This window comes from Chroicocephalus ridibundus, chromosome 3 (assembly GCF_963924245.1).
Source record: "Chroicocephalus ridibundus chromosome 3, bChrRid1.1, whole genome shotgun sequence".
Lineage (NCBI taxonomy): Eukaryota > Metazoa > Chordata > Aves > Charadriiformes > Laridae > Chroicocephalus > Chroicocephalus ridibundus.
In genome coordinates, this window is record NC_086286.1 from 40132601 (window position 1) to 40155038 (window position 22438).

The 22438-nt window shown below is 39.3% G+C and overlaps 1 protein-coding gene across 2 annotated transcripts in view; it reads left to right on the top strand.

Annotated features, from left to right (window-relative positions):
• Positions 1–20505, top strand: part of MEMO1 (mediator of cell motility 1) — a 32984-nt gene extending 12479 nt beyond the window's left edge. Inside the window, exons 2-9 of one of the 2 annotated variants that reach the window (XM_063328878.1) lie at positions 144–225; positions 2571–2639; positions 4554–4666; positions 6042–6153; positions 7124–7266; positions 8442–8518; positions 14042–14146; positions 15485–20505. In XM_063328878.1, coding sequence (XP_063184948.1) covers positions 144–225; positions 2571–2639; positions 4554–4666; positions 6042–6153; positions 7124–7266; positions 8442–8518; positions 14042–14146; positions 15485–15616 — 833 coding nt within the window. In that variant the 3' untranslated portion in view covers positions 15617–20505. Of the gene's footprint in view, positions 1–143; positions 226–2570; positions 2640–4553; positions 4667–6041; positions 6154–7123; positions 7267–8441; positions 8519–14041; positions 14147–15484 lie in introns of those variants that run through there. The other variant, XM_063328879.1, reaches the window with a different exon arrangement.
• The last annotated feature ends 1933 nt before the right edge of the window (positions 20506–22438 follow it).

Below are 22438 nucleotides of genomic sequence, written 5' to 3' on the forward strand. Positions count from 1 at the left end.
TCTTCTCTTCTTTCTTTTCTGAGATTTAAACACAGGCTTTGATTTTTAAGATGCCTTTAAATCTGTTGGACTTTGGGACTTTGTTAATTCTTGAGGTATTTTAGATTGTTTTATGGCTTCAGTATTTCCTTGTCTCTTCATAGGACCCCAGCTGAATGCACAACTAGAAGGTTGGCTTTCTCAAGTACAGTCCACAAAAAGACCTGCTAGAGCCATTATTGCACCGTAAGTTTGAAATCTGTTTTTAGTATGTACAATACTTGATTGGTTAAATGCTTCTTTATTTTGAGTGACTTTGAAAACTGGTGAAAGGAAGTATTTAGCTGAAAGGAATGTCATGTGGTTTCTAAATAAGTATTTTGGATATGACATAGAATGGAAGAAATCTGTGCACGTTTTAGTATGTGATTAGTTTCCTTTTGCTGATGCATTGCAGACATAATGTTCACTGGTGATCATAGAATCATGGGATGCTTTAGGTTGGAAGGGACTTAAAGATCATCTAATACCAACCCCCCTGTCATGGGCTTGGAGAAGTAAAATCCAGTAAGACAGATAAGAGCTGTATGAGTGGAGTGGTAGTCTAAGGTGACAGCTCTTCCAATGCACTTTGAGTATAGAACAAGCACAGCTATTAAAAAAAAAAAAATAAAAAAAATGAAACAACAAAACACACAAAACAAAACTCTGGCATCCCCCCCAAAATCAAAACTTCAAAACGTAGCGAAGACTAAAACAAAAAGTAATGAAACTATTCATCTGTCCAAAATGGTTTACTTTTGTTATTTTAGTTTGGTTTGATTTTTTTTTTTTCGGTCCACAGCAGAAATAGGGATCATCTAAACTATTTAAGTAGAATTCAATTTCCTGAAGATAATTGAGACACATAATAAGAAAAGTATGTTGGTCATTCTAATTATTATGAGTTGGAAGGAAATACTAGAAAAAGCACCTTAAATATGATGTTTTTCATGTGCTAACATAGCATTGATGTAACGTTTGAAGTATTCCATAATAGTATTGAATGTGCAGAAGAAATTGTCCCAAATTTGCCTTAGTCTGTCTTGCAGGAATGTCAGGAAAGAGGCCTTTCAGCTGCAGATGAGGTAGCCTGGGTTATTTTTCCAAAACTGCTGGAGGTCTCCCTGTGGTCTTACGAAACTACTTCACTAACTATGCCTTTGATTTCCCACCTGTAAAGTGGGATATGGCTAATAATGTTTTTGTGAAAGACTGAAGAAGCCTGTAGCAGAGGGAATCTTTCAGAAGGCTCTTCTGACATTGTCAAATAACATACCTTGCCGGCTCACTAGGTCTCAGTCTTCTGTTCATCCCCTCAGCGTGTACTTTTCTGAGCTCTTTAGAATGAGTGAGGTAAGTGACACTGAAGTAAAACCCTAGGGTAATTTTGAGGATAACTTGCTCCAGATATCACTCTGTGGATTAATATACATGCATGCAAGCATACATACATATAAATAAATATAAAATCAATGGGGTACTTGTATCTTCAAACATCCTTTATGTCCCAAGACATAGCCCACATATCATTCTCAGTATTGTATAAAAAGACCATCTGGAAAGCTGTAGTTGTTGCGCATACTTGACTCAAAATAAAGGATAACTATTGACCCAGGGCCACAGGTGCTCTGGATGAGCCCCAGAGGAGATGTGGCCCAAGACCTGTGCAATGTGGGCATGGTCTTCTGCTGTGGACATGCTGCTGAGTGAGCTGTTCTCCGCCACTTGGCCTGGGACCCTGGGGAATGAACGTTCTCTGGAATGAATGCTTTTAGCAGTGTAAACTGAATCTTCTCCTGTTTTTAACAGTCTTGAAGGGAATGGGTCTTAAGATTTGGATGTGATAGTTGAAACAAGTAGACAGAATAATTACGGATGTTTTCGGAACACACACAGAAACGCAGGTCGAGAAAGGCTCCAGGCCAGAGTGATAGGAAGCGATAAGCATGTATCGCATTCTCTGTGGTAAAAGCTGCTGTGCTGCATTCCACTCCGTTCCTTGTGCCCATTCACTCTATTGCTGAGGTATTCTTCTTCAGTGACAGAGCATTTTTGTTCTCGGTTTATCTGCTGTAATGTGTAGTGTCTCTTTGCCAGACCCCTCTACTGTCATCGTATTCAGTTAGTGAAGTGTGGTTAGAAGAGCTTTCTCTAGCAGCTTGCTGTTCCCTTGTTCCCTGGCTGCCCTCTTAGCGTTATCACGAGCTTCTGATAATACACAGTTGTGTAGTCTGCCTACTACTATCTTTTACAAGTCATGAAAGGTGCTTTCATCTGGAGGCTTGCTTACTATCAAGTAACTGGTCACTGACAGTTCTTTAACAAATACGTCTCTCGTACGTTCAGTACTGCAGCAGTGCTCTCCAGCTCTTCCAGGAGTTGATTTTTTGATCACTCTTACTATTTCCAGCTCATTGGGGACAAACAATATTTAAGATATTAACATTTAATAGCAGTGTCGAGATATTTAAGGTGTTAAACAATATTTAATGTGTTAAATATTGTTTAACAATATAAACAACATTTAACGTGTACGCCTTGAATTGCAGCCATGCAGGATATACCTATTGTGGATCTTGTGCGGCCCATGCTTACAAACAAGTGGATCCTAATATTACGTAAGTATGAAAGTTTTTCTTTACAAAGCGTAAGACAATGCCATTGCAATTCTGTGAGCAGCTGAATGTTCTTTTTATATTCTTACACCTTGAAGTACTCAAATTTTAATTTTCTACTCTTTTTAGTCTTTTATGCATCCCTTCTTTTTAACATCATAAATGTTCAAATTGTTTGGATGTTACAAAAGAAAAAATTAATGTTGTATTTTAGAAATTGAAAATGCAAAGCAGTATTTTCAAAAATTATTGAGAATAATTGGTAGCTACATTTTTTAGAAGGGAGGGGTTAAAGGTGTTCTTTTTGCAGGTAATATTTAATTTACTTTGTTGCTTGGTGTTCTGAGGCTTTTATAAAAGCCCGAGCTGGGTTGGTTTTTTTACTGGTCACAGGATGTCTTTGTTTCTTCTTTGTTGGGAGGTTTTGTTTGCGTTTTAAGTATATTAAAATATTTTATCATGATTCTGCATTGATTTTTCAGTGCAGGATTATGGGCTGAATGCTGCCAGGATTCTCTTCTGCTGTGGAGAAAGTGACCTGTGTGTGTATATAATATTTGAAGTCAGTGAAAGTTACTTGTTACTATAATTTTAAATGGACTTGTGTTTTTAACAGCGCAACGGTTTAAAAAAAGAAAAATTTAAAAAACCGCAACATGCTACTGTAGTCTGTGCCTGCCTCTGAAAATATGACTCCAGTTATTCTAGGTTAAAGGAATGTAATTCTTATGTGTTCTGCTGACTGCAATGTTTTTTTTTTAAATGACAAAAATTTAAAACATCTCCAGTATTTATTTAAAGTATGTATTTTGCTATGTTAATATAAAAACTGTCTGTGTCTATTAGTTGCTTATGAGATAACATGTTGTAATGCTCTCCAAAGACAATGGTTTTGATTCTTTCTAAACTATTGTAAACTAAATGAAGGTATCTTACAGCGTGACAGATAACTAGTTTCTCTAAAACATCTAGAACAAGTTGCATTCCCCAGGTTCCGTGACATGGAGTCGATTGAACTTTCTGGATCATATGCTATTCTACTGCATGGGATGTTCAGAATTCATCTTTCAGATGAAGTATTGCCCTTTTGGATATTTTGGTTTTATGACCTCTGTAAAAAGTTTTAGTATTTTAGTATAGCTTGCTATAGCACTCCGCATGTAAGGAAAAAAAATATAAATCTTTACATGTCTCCCACCCCTTTATTTCAGATCCTGAATCTGAAAAGCTGAATTTCCTATAGGTTGTTTTTTTCTTTTCTTTAAGTCCTGTGGCAGGAGACCCTTAACACCTAATCAAGAGCCAGGAACTGAGGACTTGATGAAATAACATCATGATGACGTGTGAAAGTTTGCAGTATCAGCTAAAGCTACAAACGTACAGGTCCAAGTCCCTGCTGTTGATGCAACAGCTGGATTAAAACAGCATTTGAGAATGACTTAAATTTGAATTTGGTGAAATCTGAAGTAAGGCTAACGAAGTAAATAAGTAAAAAGCTCTGACTAGATGGTAAATCCATAATCCTGATTTGAGGGCACATAACTGTAGTCGTTGAAGGTGGCGTGTAACTGAAGGTTGTGTTGTTCTAAGGAAAGAATCCAAAAATCTGTTCCAAGGAGCTATAACACATCATTCAGTCTCCAAATGAGTCCAGTCGGACAGATTTCTAGCTGATGAGTGCTGTCTGATTGATATATAACCTGTTTAAGAGGTTTAAGGCTATGGGAAGCATTATTGAGCTGATTGTTTCTGAGATACCGAGCAAGATCTGTGGTCTTACACACAGCAGAGCAAAACTCTACTGGTAACCACCAGCAAGTATCGCTTTGTACGTTTTTATTAAACTTGTTACTCTAAAGCATGTCTCTGTACAATTGCAGTTGTCTAAATTGTGGGCTTTTGTGTTAATTGTTGTAGCCGAAAAATTTTCATTCTTGGGCCTTCCCATCATGTGCCCCTTTCCCGATGTGCACTTTCCAGTGTGGACATTTATAGAACACCTCTGTATGATCTCCGAATTGACCAAAAGAGTAAGTGCATGATAAGGCTTACATCTTGAAGATTGCTGAGCCTTGAGTGTTAACTGTGCTACTGCAGTGCTGAGGACTCTCTGGTTGTTGGGCATTTTGTTGCTTTGAAGTGGCGTACAAGTATAAATCTGATTTTACTGCAATGAAAGCTAACTTCTGTAAGATCCTGGTGGTTGTGGATGTTGTTATATTATAACCTTAAAGTCTGTCTTGCTCCTGCAAGTAAAGAATTCTCCACCTTTGCTTATCTCTTCTGAGTGTGCCTCTTGAGAATGATCTTTAAAAGGGATCTCAAAATTAAAAAGCGTTACATTTGAATAACAGCCCACTCCACACCTGCTCTATTGTTCTGTGAAGTATTCTGTCTGCAAAAAAAAGACAGTGCTTTAGTTGGTTTGTGTTTATTTCTGATAGATTAATAATAGAGGAACAAAAACCTGCTTTTATGTGGATGCATTATCGCATGTGACTCTTTTTCTTAACTGGCAGAGTACTTACAGAACTTAAAAACTGTTAGTCCATGAAATACCAGTCTTTCAGACTAAACTTAAAAGTGCGATGAAGATAAATTTGATATTTTGACTTTAGTGTGTTTTGAGGTATACCTAAATAATACAATATCTTTTTCAGAGGAGCTAATTATCTGTATTGCTCTTTCGACATGACTGTGATTAAGCAAGCCAACTGAGGCTTTCTACATACTGCCTGCAGAAATTTGCTTAGGTAACAAAAGTTTTGGTTTCTCTAGAACTCCTTTATGGAGTGGAGGAGGCACAGCCCCCACATCAAATCCCTCATCCACTGGAGAGTTTTCAGAATGTAGAGATGACTGCATACCACCAAGCGCACTTGAGAGTAGAAAAGATAACTTATAAACATGGATTTCTTAAATCAGTTTTTTGCCGTCTCTAGATTTCATGATTCAGTTAATAATAATATTGTATTAAACAGTAACACATCCAGCAGTGGCCCAGCTGATCAGCAAGTTTTATTTTTTAAACATATGATGGTGTAGCTTGTGAAAAGATAAATTCAGTGACTGGCCAAATGCGTGCCTAGTTTCAAATGTGTTTTATTTGTGTTAAATTTTGTATCATAACTGAAAATCTTTCTCAATATGCTAACGAGGTCACCAATTTAACACACGTATTTTGTAAACTGAATCAGTTATGTTTGTATCTTTATGACTTGAACGTAATGTTAATCCTGAATTTATTTAAAAACAAGTGGTTAATGATGACAGCCCTTGGAGGCAAGTAATTTGTTATAGTGGCCTTGTTCTGATAAAGATGCACTGTAGCTTGCTTAACAGTGGCTTTTTGTTGTTTTTTTTTTCTTTTTTAAGTAGTAAAAATTAATCTTTAATTCATTTCAGTTTATGGAGAATTGTGGAAGACGGGAATGTTTGAGCGTATGTCCCTACAGACAGATGAAGATGAACACAGTATTGAAATGCATTTGCCTTACACTGCTAAAGCCATGGAAAGGTACTAGGGCTAACTACTACTTCTGCAAGAATGAGCATTATGTGCATTAAATGTTTGAACCACAAGTGGAGTGCAGTAGGAAGTAATAATGCCCTTTATGGTATATAACGCCCTGTATGGTGTATAATATGTGTATAATGTCACACTCCCTCATACCCCGGTAAAAATTTTGGGGAGGAGAGGGTCAGGGACTAGGATTAGTTGCTGTAATAGAAACTGTGAGCGGAGCAAATGCCTGAACGGTGAAATTGCAACACCCCTTATAAACAAGTTTATATGTTTATATTGACTTAATAGAGTTAATATTACACATGCTTTTATGAATATTTTTCAATCTTTTTCAATAAAAAATTAGGATGATTTTTTTTTGCAAGGCATCTCTGAAAAGTTCAAATAGTAGTAAGTGTTTTCTGTGGGATTTTGTTTGGAGGCGTAATACTAATTTTGAAATCAGGGTTCTGTTTACACCTGCAATTTCAGATGAGTACTTTGAGTATTTTTGCTTAGAGGTGATAATTTTTGTCAATTTGTGGTGGGTGTCCCCCTCCTTTTTTTTAAAAAAACCCCAACTTTTCTTCCATAGCATTTGTAATTTTCCCTGGAGTATCAGTATACATCTGTGTGCTCTCTTGAGCATTTTCATATACGTTGGAAAATTACCCAACGTTTGTGGAGCATCTATACAGGGAGAACTTCCTTCCTATTTTATTGCTAGTTTCATTGTGTCTTTTCTTTTTGATTGCTGGGTGTTTTCGCTTTGCAGCAAAGATAAATACTGGGGGGGGGGCACTTCTTTTCTGAAATTTAAGTAGTTTCAGGTTCTAAAACAACTTTCTAGTATGACCTTACCGAATCAACTGTATCTTCAATTCAGTATTGCCCTTTTAAAACATTCTGCAATTTCAGTTAGCAAGCCCTGAAAAGCTTCAGCTGTTACTTGAATTACAACCTCTTTTCTTTTGCTTATAAGCCATAAGGATGAGTTTACTATTATTCCTGTGTTGGTCGGAGCACTGAGTGAGTCAAAAGAGCAGGAATTTGGAAAACTCTTCAGTAAATACCTAGCTGATCCTAGTAACCTCTTTGTGGTTTCTTCTGACTTTTGCCATTGGGGTAAGTTTCACATCTCTTCATTATAACAGTATGATGAATATTTTGTAGTGATTTTCAAGTAATGTATTTTATTAAAACTGGACATTTTAACTTCTGGTAAATGTATCTTTGAAACTTAAATGCCTTCGCAAAGCTAAAAAAGGATTTTTCTTTTTTGAATCTGGAACAATAGATGAAAAATATTAATGCGGTAATGTGTTTTCAGTGTAGTGGAGGAAGTAAGTGCTGAAAGTGTATGGGTTTATATACATCTCTTTACTGTTGCAATGAAATAAGTGTCTGAAGTTTCTTGCTCTTTTTACTCTTCTTTTGAGCACCTCAGAGCAACTTGCAAAACTAATTAGCTAAAAATTCACTGGACATGGCAATATCCCTCTGACAGAAATAAGTTTTGTACATTTTACTGCTGGGTAAGATAACAGATGGAGTATTTATGCCATTATGCCAATTCACCAGGGCTATCCCAGTTCATCTTGGTGGCAGAACTATAAAGACTCCAGAAGCCTTGAATTCTGTCCTGCTTTAACACTTTATTTTATTTTGAAGTGTGATAATAGCTGGAAAAGGGACTGCTTCAGAAAGATATATTTTATGTTACACAACAGACGTTCTTTCCTTTTTTCCGTTGTCATCTTTGGTCAACTTATGTTATTAAGTGCATATATTATTACTTGTCTTTGAATTGTGGAATAGGTGGAGGTATATAAGAATGACCTGGGTTCTGTTGTGGCTAATGAACCATCTAGAACTGTTCACTGAATTATCATGAACTTTTTCTTTTAACCTTCGTTTACTGTGGATGTTGTTGTGCAAGCAGAAGTAGCCTGACTCCAGGGTTGACTTTGTCAAGAGGGATAGCGAAATGAAATGTTGCTTTACTTTTTAATTTATAAAATTGTATTCCAAGGCAATAACAGGCAATTAATGAGTGACACTGCGGTGTCAGTTCTACACAGTAGGCTTTTCTTTAGGAATATAGCTGCCCATCATGTATTTTTTGCTTCTGGGCTGCTGCTTTGATTGCCCTAGAATGTCCTCAGTGGAGCTAAAAAGTATAAAATAAATGAAGATTATTACTTTACAAATACTATAATTTCTATTACTTAGTAAGTACTAGGGAGTGTTTTAGCTACGATTTTTCCCTTTTTTATTTTATACATGATTTTTGTTTCAAGGTCAGAGGTTCCGTTACAGTTACTATGATGAATCCCAAGGAGAAATTTATAGATCCATTGAGCACCTAGATAAAATGGTAAGTTTTCAGATTTGGTGGAACTAACTAACAAATTTCTCCTGTACATTACATTTCTTTGAACACTTTAGAAATTTCTCTAACAAAAGTATTATAGATTAGCTATCTTATTGAATGTGTACTTTTCCTTTGTTTACCACAATAAGAACTTAGCTGTTGTTTTTAGCTAGTATCCTCCATTTTACTGACTGCACACAATATATTGCGGGTATAATCTAGTAAGCATAATTTATGAGAATAAATGCATGTTCGCCTACCTAAAATGCCCTAGTGTAATGTAATTCCTGTCCACGTACCCTCTTAGGTTTTCAAGAAGCAATAAAAATTACGAATGGAGTGTTGTGGTAGTTCAGGCTTGATAGCTACGGTACCTGCATACGGAGGCAGCCTGGTGATTATGGTAATGGTTTCAGCAACGGCCACTTTGAGGAGGAGAGGCTGGAGGGGATTGTGCTGGTCAGGAAGACAGAAGTAGCTGTTTCCTTGGGACTCATCTTTCCTCCTGCCCCTTACTCTGTAGTAGGTGGTGGGGAAAGGCGGTAAACGGTACTTTGGCAAACGGCTGAACGGAATGCGAAATACACAAAGATCATGATGTCAGTTATGTTGCCTTTTCTTTGCAATCACAGGAGCCAAGGACTTCTTTTTAAATGAAAAAATTGTGTTAACGTTCAAGACTATACTTAAGGCACAGAATAGAAGTAATTCTTCTGGAAATACGTAACCCTAAAATTTGTCTTAAAACTGTTTGGATCATTTATGTAACTTCTGTAAAATCTGCTAAAGGGAGAACTGTTGTTATTCGGGGCATGTTAATTTTTTTCCTTGTCTTGAAGGAATAAATCCTATCTGCTGGAGGGATCTCTGGAGTTTTGTGCTTTGTGTATCCATATTAACCTCTTTGTTTTCCCACTATTCATCGCTGGAATGGAAACAGTAAATAATTTGCCTTCACTCTATTTATCCCATTTTTAATAATTCTTGTTGCCAGTTGAGAGGTTTCTCTATAAAGACAAGTGTTTTTCTGTGGAGTCCCAGAGTTTGCAGCTCTGAGTGTTTTTGCAGGAGAGCAGATTAAGGTGCATTAGCAAACATTAGTTTCCCCTTGTTAATGTCTGTGGTGAAAGCTTGCAGAAAGACTGGACTTTGGCATTTAATTACTTTTAGTGAATACACTGCTGCACCAACTCCTTCTTTTGGTGGTTATTCAGCCAAAAGGAGATGACATTTTTTTGTAACACTGAAAATGATGTCTACTGTTTAATAACTATGAAAATACTTTTTCAATCTTAACTGTAAAACATGCTGCGTAGCAGTATACTGTGGTTATTTTTTGCCTGCTTATATTGTGCCATATGCAAACACATGACTCAGTATTCAAACTCTGTACAGAGTAGGTTTTGCTTTTGGTGAATTTCAGAAATTTCTTTTTAGGAGTATTGTGGGTACACTTGGGATGTTCTCCACAGTGCCACAAAGATCTCCCTGTCATGTTTCTCCAGCTTTTGGAAGAAGTTTATTCAATTTTGTATGCCCCATTCAGCTACTTCTTGTTTCCTTAGATAAGTATTGCATTTTTTAGTGTCATTTGGCATGCTAAAGAAACTTGTATTGTTATAGACACTAGGCCTCTCCACAGAGAAACGAGCACTAAGATAGAGACAAAAACCGTACTTAAAACCATCAGAGGTTTTAACCTCTGCTGTTACTGGACGAATAATTTATTGGGCCTCAGTAGAAAAGCAGTCGGCCGAGTGCTTTTTAAGCAGGAAGATATTCTGAGGTTACATGAAGTTACTTTTCCTTAGAAATGCCCTTGCGGGAGGACGATGGTCTCTTCCTTATTTAGACTGGACCTTAAGTACAGATGCATGGTGATTTTCCTGGCTAGTGCGTAAACAATGCAATGCGTAAACAACTTCAATGCTTTGGGCGTTGAAGTTTTCCTAGCCTGGTAAATGCTGTGAGAAATTTTGTTTGCTGTGATTTTAAGTTAGAGCTGTTAGACTCTACATACAGAACAGTAAATATTGCTGGGCACACATCGGTTTCTCCATGGTAACTCCTAATGTGACCACTGCGTTACGCTGGGGGTACCACAGTGCGTGCGCCTTGTGAGGTGATGGCGAAAGGAGTAAACAGCCCCATGGTAAATAGGGGTACCTTAGGGAAGAATCCTCAAATGAAGAGATATAATTGAGCAGCTGATGTGTAGTAATTCGTTAGTATATCATAACCTGATGCCTACCATCTTTTAAAATAATAGTGGGGGAGTCTTCTCTAAGACATTGTTGAAGAGTAATTATTTTTTGATTATGGCTAGCCAGAAAATGCAGACTGCTCTCTTCAGTCTTCACTGCCAGATCGCGCATCTTATATCTACTTGTGAAACCTCATGCCTCACTTGAGTCAACAGGAGGATTCTGTTACCCTGAATGCTGAGGAGAGCTGTGCAGGAACGGCCAGCGGTTGTGGTGCAGGAGCCGTGCACGGCATGGGTGGCTTCTCAGGTGGCTTTAATGAACTGCCAAATTCTGGTGGTTTCTGCTGTGCTGACATGGCGTGCCAGCACCTTCCAGAGCGCTCCAGCCTGGGAAGGCTTCTGGGCTTACGCATAGCGCGAGACCATGACTCTCTGCCTGGGTGCCCAGCTCCCCGCTTGCTCTGCGGCACCCAGCCAGTAATTTTCCTGTTGGTTATTTATCTTCTAGCCTGAGTGACTCACACATGCAAAGGTAGTTGGACTGGCTAGTGCTATGACCGAGTTTGTTTCTACTTCCATAAGTAGAAGTAGTTTATAACTTATAATTCCACTAGTTTATAATCTTTAAGTGTGGAGAATTAGCTGAAGTAACTGATTGCAAACTGAGACTTGACCAGGCAAAGGATTATTGGAGTATGGTATAAAATAAACCTGTGGGTGGTATGGTTGTGGTTGGCTGGGTTTTTTTTTAAGCTTGTAGATACTTGATCCTATAGAGGATGATATTTAAGAATGCAACTGCTTTTAATCATATTAAGTGCACTGTGCTAGGATATTGTAAATGCCATTTACAGCGTCTGGTTAACTGAGAGTTGCAATTTCTATGTGGTGGCATAATAACCATGTGATGAACTGCAGAACTGCGTGATGGTTTGCATTTTTATCATGTGGGTTTTGTTGCGTATTTTAACTCTGTTCTAAACCGTGTCCGGCTGAGTTACCTTGAATACTGAAAATGATTAGCTTCATACTTCTGCTTTTTAGAAAAATCAAACCCAACCTGACAAAAATATTTCCTTTGTTTCTCAACACCATTTTAGACTGAGAAACAAGCTTGGCAGTCTTTGCTCCTCTGCCACAACGATTTTTAAATCCAAAAGATTGAAAAGTTCAGTACAGCTGAATGCTTGTAGGATATGTGTCTAATAGCCATTCCCTGTGGATTTTCTCCAGCCTGTGATGTATGGAGCTCTGTTAGCATTTGCTGGGATGAACTGCATAGCTCTCAATGTTTTGCAGCGCTGAACTGTGCATTGAAATAAGCTTACTAGGCATTCTGATAAATCCATGTCCATTCATTTGAGACAAATGCTTAAATGCCTCTGCCCAGTATGTTTAGGTGACTTACAGCTATAAAATGAGTCTGTCCATTGAGCAGCCATTTTCATTTTTTAAAAAGTCTTGAAAGGGCTTACAAATGGATAAAATATATCCTTATGAGCTGTTCAGTATCTGAGTAAATGCCTTATGCGTATATAGTTCAGTTTGGTTTTGCTTTCTTTAGCTGTGTATTGACAAGTACAATTTACAAGTAAATGGATGGTTCAAAAACATGCTGCTTAAACTTTAGAAATGCAATGGTATTTGTGATCACTGATAGTTAGAGAATAGCTACCTTTATTTTTTTCTGGCGCTCGTTTAAGTTCTGTAGGTCTGGAGTGAGTAACAGCTTTAATTACTGGCCAGGGGTCCAAACACCCTCTCCATGATCCTGGAAGAACTGAGCTCTTGCCAGCGATTGGGTCAACATAGTTTGGTTTTCTTTGTCCATAAAATTTGTCTCTTCATGAATTCATCTTATGTCTGGTTTTAATTAAAAATACGCAAAGGTGGTGGTTATGGTTGCTGTTTTCTAATCCTCCCTGATGCTCCTGGGAATCTCCAGCTCCTCCACTGTAAGCTCTGATCCAATCTGAATAATTAGCGCATCTGCCAGCCCAGCCAACGCCCTTGCAGAGTATTCAAGAGGTTTCACTCTTGAGGTGGAGACTTCAGACAGACTGACTGCTTCCTGCATTGTGATTTCTCCTTTTATCACCCGCGCTTTCCCAAAAGCAGGGGAAGGGGACGGGATAATTGCAGAAACCTTAGGAGAAATTCTCTCCCTTTCTGATATCAGCCTCCCATTGTTCCCATGCAAAGTGTATGGTTTTTTTCCAGTCTCTAAGGAAAACATTCCTGTTTCATCAGCTATGTGTAAGAAGCACAGCTATGTGTCTTACTGAATTAGTGAGTGTCTGCAGCTCACTTACCTGGTGAAGGGAATTAATCATTTTCAGAGGAAGGAAAAACACAGGAGGGATGTAGTCTAATACAGGCAAAATAGCAAAACCATGATAAAACTCAGGCAATAATTGATTTAGACTTGCTTTAAAGTGCTTTCATTGTATTTGATCTGCTCTGTGGGATGGGATAAGAGTAGGCTGTATCTGGAGTTGTAGGATTCTTTTTGCTTTTAAGAATGCAAATGTTTGTATATGTGGAAGGTTCTGGTTTCCATACATGTTCTGAATTTCATAGTATGACTCCATGGGATCGTGGGCCTCACTGTGGATGGAGAAAAGGATGTATATATGTGACTGCCTGATGTGAAGCGGAAGCGTCATCTCCTGGCTCTTATGTTTCTGTCGTGCACCAGCTTTCTAGTGCTGTAGAGAAGTTACGGATCTGCTTTATGTGCTCTGAGCAAATGGCCAGCCTGTGCCCAGATCACCTGCCACGCATGCCTGATGTGTCTAGGATACGTTACACTTCCTACATGCTTGAATTGCATGTGTGTATATTGATGATTTCTCTAGGGTATTTGGACATCCGCAAGTCCCAGGCAAGTGCTCAGCCCTGAGCTCTGTTACCAGGGAGAGGAGATGGAGGCAGAACTTCTTCCTGCATTGCCCCCTTAATAAATTTGTCTGGTTATTGCTGTATAAAAACCTATGGAAGTAGAGTGCCCTTGGAGGTGGGGATCAGCTAGTCTGTGGGAGGAGCTTTTTTAACATGAGCTTCACTGGTATCTGCAAAGATAGCTTCGCAGATCTGTGCATCATTGACAGCTTTGGAAGAGCTCCTGCACTTTTAGTTTGGCAAGGGATGGCAACGAGATGACTACAAGCTAGAGCTCACGTGCTGAGATTCCCTTCATGCCCTTGATACAAAGTAGAGGTTTTTTCCTCCTGAAATATTCTGTGTTGTCATAAATAGGTGATGTATAAACACCTGCTTATGAATGTGTAAAGTAATCATTACTATCGATTCTTTTTCAGGGTATGAGCATTATAGAGCAGCTAGATCCTGTATCTTTTAGCAATTACTTGAAGAAATACCATAATACAATATGTGGAAGACATCCTATTGGTGTATTATTAAATGTAAGTAACTGATTTGTTGAAAAATATAACTTTTAGCAAAATGCTTACATTTGTTTTAAACACAACCTTGCTGGAGTATTCATTAGTTCTAAAATTGCAAGTCTTGAATTAATTTATTTTTCCAAGGGTTCTCAATTTGGTCTCCAATTTCCATGCCTTGCATATAGACAAATGTAAGCTCTTACAATGGCTGAGGGTTTTCAGTTCCCTAGGGGAGATGAAGTACCATGTTCCTTTTGAATTTCAATGAAATACAATCATTCACTTTCTCTCGGCCCTAAAGAAACAAACAAATAAATCCATCTCCCTGAAGAAGCACATACTTACTGCTTTGAATCAGTACTTACAAACATGTATATATTTTTTCTGTATTGCTGTTAGCTAGCTATTGCGAGTGCCTTGTGATGTCTGGCAGCATTTTTGAGTTCTGCAAATAGGATGAAAGATTGCCCCTGTAAGTATTAGTGCAGTGCTCTGTTAACCCATAAATTAATGGCAATTAGAATCAGATTAACTGGTACTTTCTAGTTACCCTGTTCTGCTTCTGCTTCGGTGATGCAGTACAGACATAAACCTGGCTTAACTTAGGTGTCTGGGTCACAGCTGCTTTACAGCACTGGTGGAGTGCTGCAGATTTGCCATGCTGTTTGTATTGCTTGAGTGAATCTCACTCTATTTCTACTGTAATTCAAGTCTGAGACAGGAGGCACATTAACCTTTTAAAAGAGAAAACTTAATTCACTCAAAATGCAGCCTATATGGAGAACATAGAGGGACCTTTTAAAGTGGAGACTATAAAAAGTTTGTATGAGTAATATGAATATGGGGATGTATGTAGCAAAAGTCAATACTATGACAACTCTTCAAAAATATCCAACTCTTAACCTCAGATAATGATAAGTTTTGCAGAGAATCTGAGCTAAATTCTGTTCATTCACTTTTGCCAATTGTCACACTTTAATAAATTATCTTGTTAAACTCTTTTTCCTTAATGGAAGAAATACGATCTAAAAAGTGTTGATAGTGTTGGATTTTTTTTCTGTTACATCTGCGTTTCTGTATAAATTCCCTGTGGAACTGAAAGTATTGTTTCTAAAGGATCTATTTTGAAACGTTGTTTAGGATTGCTTTATAGGACTGCGTGGATGTACATGGTGCGGTGTGGGGGAGCGTCAGTGAATGAAACGGCACAGAAATGGGTTAGGTCCACAAATTACTTGGAGGTGCTTATATTATTGTGAGAGATGGTGCAGGGGGAGGGGAGAGGACTGAGATCTAGAAAAAGTCATAATTTCAATGATACCTTTTTTTTTAAACAGCTTTTTTTTCTCTCTTCAGGCTATCAACGAGCTCCAGAAGAATGGAATGAATATGAGCTTTTCATTTTTGAATTATGCTCAGTCAAGCCAGTGTCGAAACTGGCAAGACAGCTCAGTGAGTTACGCAGCTGGAGCGCTTATGGTCCACTGAACCGCTGAATGCTCAGGGATGGCACCTGCACACACTCTGTATACGGGGTCCCAGCCTAGCCCTTACAAAGATACAGTCCCTGGTCTTTGGGTATACTGAAACCTCAAACTAATAGAACTCTCTTCTTTTCTAGTAGGTGTAGTCCTTCCTTAGTTTCAACTCATTTGAAAATGCTTTCTTGTTTAGGACAATGGAAGGAAGGCTGGTATTGAAACATTTTGTGATTTTTTTTTTATTATTATTTTTTTGAAAAGATAATGGCTATGATGGCATGGTGGCAGACAGTCCTTACAAATACAACATGTAAAGCATTTACCGTATCCTAAATTTGCACTCTTTGCAGACCTGTGCACATGTACTCAGCTTTCAGAATAGTTTTGCAAGTTGTAAACGGAAAAAGGGGTGGAAGCTTTTTAATAAAAGGAAAAAAAAAAAAGGAAGACAACGCATTTATAAATGATCCTGTATTAGAATATAATAAAACTCCAGTATAGTCAGTTACTACCCGTGATGTAAAACAGATATCTTCTATTTTAGTTGCTAATAAAGGGCTACACAAACCAAAATAGTCTGATTTAAACTTATTGCTTTGTGTTCTGTATGTGGCTGCTTGTCATTAACATCTTTTCGCCTCAGTTCTTAGCTTGATAATTCAGCCATTCTGTAAAATACTTTAGAATGTATTTTATATTCAACATTTGTTATGACTACTTCATTTACAGATTTTTTTTTTATCTTAAACCTCCACTATGAGTTCAGCTGTGCAAAAGAATTTTAAAAACTTTTTGTATATTCTAATTCTTTTTGTTTTACAATTATCTATAAAATAGTATCTTTTTAGTATGTGATACAAATTTGTATCAGAAATACGCTTTTAATGATTTTTATGCTGTTTGATTATTAAAGTGAAATAGATGCAGTATTTTTATTTAAAATGACTTAAACAGTAGCTCGAAAATGATAATTCTTTAGAGTGTCTATCAAGCATTCATAGGCCACAGAAGCCATACAGTGCTAAGCTCAAGCAGTTATTCCTCAAAGATTTAATTGGGAGGGGAAGGTAAGGCTTCTTTTTTTTTTTTTTTTTTATTCTTTATTCTTTGACTGTGGGTAGAATTGTTTCATGTTCTCTAACCATCATCACATCTTAAGAGTTCCTGAACTTTCTTCCAGACAAAATAATGGTGTAATTATTTGAGTTGTCATTCCTGAAGACTTCCTTTCGTTCTAATAAGAAATGCAAAGTAGGATGGCAGTACTGGCTCATTATCTAAATGGAGATTTTATTCCCTGATATTTCACCTGCTGTCAAGCAACCTCCTGGTATGTTCGGCTTTTGTGAGTGGCAGAGGGGAATTTCAGAATTCAATTTAGATTATCTTTGAAACTTGCGAGAATTGCCGCATGCAAAGTCTTCACCTGAAAGTGTATCAGACATCCTGTTTGTTCATATTAGAACACCCTTTTGGAAACAGACACTGCTTGCACTGTTTTCTTTATCACTGTTTTAATGGTTTTGGCCACCATTTTAATAATAACAGGTGAATGCTCCATTTACAAAATGACCTACTTTGCAGCTGTTCAGAATCCATCCCAAATGCCAAACTCCTTTGCATGTCCGTTCTTTTAGTTGCCTTATTGCTCTGCCTTGTTCTTGAAAAGTCTCAGCAGCAGACAGGGAAAACAACTTCCAGATTTCTTTTGACAGACCGGCAGAAAGGCTGTGTAGGCAAAACTGGATTGGTAGCCAGTCTTTATAAATACTTGTCTGACTGTGCCTTATTTTAAAAAAAAAAAAGTAGTTTGATCATGAAGATTAACTCTTTTTTTTTTTTTTTTTTTTTTTTAAATCTTTGGTGAACTGAAGTTTAATTAGGGTTTGGGTTTCTTTCAGTCTTGTGCCAAATGCTTAAAGTCATTATTGGAACACACGGTTAATTGAAACAGTTAAGTATATACTTTCTCCCTAAGGTAAACACAGTCATTAGCTTCTGAATACAAATGCCTAAGTTGCATCTTAGTTCTGTAAGATAGTTTTAATGAAGACAAAGCACAACTGGAAGAGCTTCAAGGAAATCAGTCGGCCATTTTGCTCAGCACAATGTTACGAAATACCTTACAGTGAAAGCACTTCACATGTAAACTGTGTAATGTATTTCAAAATAAAGTTTCTAATTAAAATGGGAATTTCTGTGCCTACTAATAATAACCAGTGATGACAGTTCAGAAGCCTACTCAGAGAGAAATTTAAAGCTTTGTGAAATCTGCTGTAACGTAGAAGGATTTGTTGTAAACCCCTTGTTTGTTTGAAAGCAGAAAATACCTGACTTCAAAGAACTCAACTTTTTTTCCCTCTTTTTGTGGGGTTGAAGAGAGTTGACTTCAGTGCTCAGTTTCCTGGTGTGTCACTTTAAAATGTGTCATAAGGAAAAGTAAATTGTCTCCTGAAGAGATCTTCACTCAAGACTATAGTTTCATTATTTTAGCCTTGCCACGTATTTTATTCTCACTTAAGTACACATTTTAATACAGCATTTTGGGACAAAGAATGTCTGGTTTAGATGATATTGAATATTCACAGTCCCATTTGCTTTTGTGGAGGTTTCTTTTCTGGCTGGGATGAGTGAGCTTTGACCGCTCTTCTGGTGTGATAAATCCAGACAGGGACATGATTCGTGTTTTAAAATTTTGGCATTTTAGAGAAACGTCCAATGTGTGAAAATGTTGATTAAAATACTAATTTGTTTTGTTCTCGTGTTGTTCGCAAAAGAGCTTTATGGGTTTTGTATTTTTTTTTTTTAATTACTGTCTTTTAAAAGTGCTTTTAAAGTACTGTCTACTGAATTCTTAGCTGGCGTTTTTGACACTGAAATGGAGCAGGAGGCCTTCCGCTGCTTCGGGTTTAGACCAGCAGGAGCGGGAGAAAGCGCGGGCGTAAGCAGCATTCCGTCCCGGTGCCGTGCGGTGGGTGGCTCCGAGGGCACGGGCAGCCACCTCTCGCCTCCATCCGAGCCTGAGGACTGTGCCCCTGCCCCCCCGGCACCTGGGCCCTCGCAGCGTGGTGCCAGTTACGGGTAACTACTGCAGCTCTCAGCCTTCCTCAGTTCGTAACGACTGCTTGGCTTTGTTTAAAAAAAAAAATCCCGTCCTGAGTGGCTTTGATCTGATGTTGTTATTTGAACGGAACTCTTACTCCAGTGTAGCCTCTGGAAATGCCGGGTTTGCCCAGGACATTTTTAGGCCTCGCTCTCGCTGCTTCCCCCTCGGGGAGTCATTGCTGTGTCCCAGGGGCTCTGGATGTTGCTGCAGGCCTTACTCAGGAATTTCAAATTGACATTCAAGTGCTGAAATGGGGGGGTTTCCATCTGATGCCTGCACACGGAGTCTCCCAGTACCTTGGCATGTTGTTTCGGTGGCTGGTGTAGGGTTTTTCCATTTCATGTTTGTCCTTTTCCCCTTATTCCCTCAAGAAAAATGCTTTCCTCTCGTCAAAGGAAGCTTTGCTTTCAAATGACATCAGTCACCGTGGTTTACAGTTGTTACTTCCTCGGGCTGAGCTCAGTGTGCTAACTAGCATCTGATCCGCTCTAAAAAATTGCCTAAACGATTACATTCATGGAGAAATGTTTAAAGTCCCTTGTATGGGTGACATTTTGCCTGCATTCTGCTGTGAGAAACTTTCTGAAATTAGCCTTGAAGCTCGCCTGTGAAAAGGTCTTCCGTGTGAAGTGAATTTTGGGATGCAGTTTAATGCACCCCGAAGCTGTGAGATGTTTTGGTTCGGGGCCCGCAGTGCAGCCAAATTGCCTTTTCAATAGATGGTTGCGAAACATGATTTGGAATTGGTCTGTTGGGATGAACTGACTTTATTCTTTCAGTAAAGCAACATCTATTGCCTCTATTCTAATTGTCTCTAGTGCTTTTTTTTTATTATTTCATTTTTTTTCCTCATTTGATTTTGTGTAATTCTGAAAACAATTTGTCCACGTGTACAGCAGACAACTTCCAGATGCCTGGTGTCAATTTGAGGGTTATCTTATTCCAGCGTTAGCTGAAAACTCGGTATTGGCTTCTTCCTGCCACGTCTGGTACCTCTTTGGTATGTGCATCCCCTAATGCTGGGGTCTGAGACATCTCTCCCATGGCTTATACTCCAGGAATGGAAATGCCATGGTAGTGATAAAGAATTAAGAAAGAAATCATGTCAGTTTGTTTGCTTGTGTTTTGTGGTTTTGGCTGGTTGGAGGAAGTTTGGTAGAGCTTGGATCTTTTTGGAAAGGGCAGAGGAATGAGAAGAACAGGCGTAGATGGGGAAGAAAATGGTTGCTTTTCCAATTTAATGCCAGCAACTGTTCTGCTATCCTGTTTGGGACCTGACAGGCTGCGAAATATTGCCCAGTGCAGCTGTGGGCTGGATGCAATGATGGGCAGCCTACTTCTGCTACTTCCAGGAGAAGAAATGTTGGAAGTTTTTTGTCCACTGTAGCTCCATTTGTTGAAGCTCAAGGGTGAGAATCCTGCGCTGATATCTTTAAGTTACAGGTAGTGACAGAGGGACCCCACACCCTCCAGGTTTCTAAGGCAATGTGTTTGCTTCTTGGCGGATTTAAGAGAAGCAAATAATTACCTCAGCTCTGTGATCTCCGTTGACGTTAATGTAAATATGTGTTCCCTACAAACAGTTCTATATACCTTTTTCAAAGCTTGTGAAACCAAAGTTATTTAATTACTGCTTTCAAACAAAAATATATCCTAATTTGAGTAGTTGTATTTAAATCCCATTAAAGAATAATCCAGGGCCTCAAGTCTGCTGTGAGTGAAGGTGGTAATGAAACTTTAGACTTTGGTGATATAGTATCTGCTCTGTATATGACAAAGACCTAAATGACAAGAGGAATAAAACATGGAGTTAAACATTAAACTGGGAACTCTCTGAACCTAAACCTCTCAGATTTCTTTTTCTCTTAAGTGAATTTTAAAACAGTGAGAAATGACTTTCCTGAGCCTGTGAGCAGCTTCACAAGACTGAAAACAGCAGTGCTCTTGGGTGAAGTCCCTTCTTTGGTAAAAGGTGGTTTATATATTTTTCTGCTGAACTCCTGCAGCACAAAGTGGAGTATGAGCATCTTGGGGCCTGGGCTGCAAAGGCTCGACTGAGCTGTGGGCTGCACGGGCAGGTAGAGAAAGGCGTCCCCTGGGATGTGTCAGCTGGTACGTACTGAAACGACTTTCCATTTGCCTCTAGGAATTGTTATAAAGATTTGAAGAGTGAGCCTTTAAGCTCAGCTGTGATGAATCAGTGTTGAGTTCGTGCATATTTTTTATGATAAAAATCTATTTTCGTTTGTGATCACAGTCCAATTAGCTGGTGTTACAAATAACCTGTTGGTAAGATGTCTGCCACCAATGGCTCATCTGGAAATGCTGACTGGCGTTACAACTGTTTTCAGGGAGAAATCACGCTTCCTGCATTGTAAGAAATGGTTTTCTGTTGGCAGGGCTGAGATGTAAATCCAATGCTGCTTTCAAGCCATTCTGAAATGAACTGACTTGGTTATTGTATATAAGCACTTAGCTTTGGTGCACGCTCAGTGTTCCCTCTGTCAGAGAAGTTAGAACAGGATGCATTACTGACGTGTGCCCATGTATTTCCAAGCCAACTCCAAAGCACTGGGGTTGTGAGGGAAAACAATTCCAGTGAAGTGGATAACAGGTACGTTTTGGCAGGTGTAAACCTGTGCTTTATGGGATCTACAAGAGTATTCTCATGTTCACTTAAAAAACCCAAACCCTGAGAAAGCAAAGAAAACCACCCCAAAACTCAGAAAATGTGTAAGAATATTGCTATGAAGAGTAGGGAAAACGTTAACCAGGAGAAGGTTAGCCTCCTCACGAAGGCTGGGACAAACCTGGCTTGAGAGGCTTCCGCTTCCACGTCCGCAGCAGGAGCCCTGGGAGAGGCGGGTGCCCTGGCTGGGGCTGGCTGGAGCAGGAGGTCCTTGGGTGGGCTCAGGACTCCCCGTCCAGAAGGAAGGGCCTTTTCCGCTAAATGCAGGTGAAGTCTTCTGACCAGCAAGGCTTTCGCAAAACTGCCTTTGCTCGTACTAGAGCAATGGACTTTAGTAGGAGCCTCTTCAGACTCTGCCTGCAGGAAAGCAGGCCCTTTGTATGAGACTGAGGGAAAGTGCTGGGGGTCAGGGATGCGTTCCCACCATCGCACGGTGGCGGACTGGAAAACGGGAGTCTCCTGCTGCATTCCCTCTTCTCCTGCCTACGTGCTTTCTGGCCCTCAGCACCCTTCTCAAAGGCAGGCCGGGCGCCTCCGCAACCGCTGCCTTGTGCTAGGGAGGGGGGGGCTGCCCTGCCCTCCCCCGCTTCAGCAATGCTCGTTGCGAAGCGTTCTGAGGTAAAAAGGATTTTTCCCCAGTGCTTTTTCTACGTTTCTGAACCAAGGGCTGTTTTGGGGAGGGAGGGGGCGGGCTGGCCGACACTAGGTGTCAGTGTCGTGCTTCCCTCTGCTCCCGCCGAGCGCCGCTGCCGGCCCGGGGGGAGCGGGGTGCCCCGGCGGCAGGCGGACACGCTTCCAGCCCCAAATAGTCAGTAGTAGTTGATGTTTTTAAAATATCAGCTAGAACCTTTCGTTTTCCAGTTTTTTATGAACTTTGTGGCCATATCCAAATGATCCTTTTCCAACGGTCCCTTTACAATAGAATCATAGAATGGTTCGGACCTTAAAGATCATGTAGTTCCAACCCCCCTGCCCTGGGCAGGGACACCTCCCACTAGGCCAGGCCGCTCAAAGCCCCATCCAGCCTGGCCTTG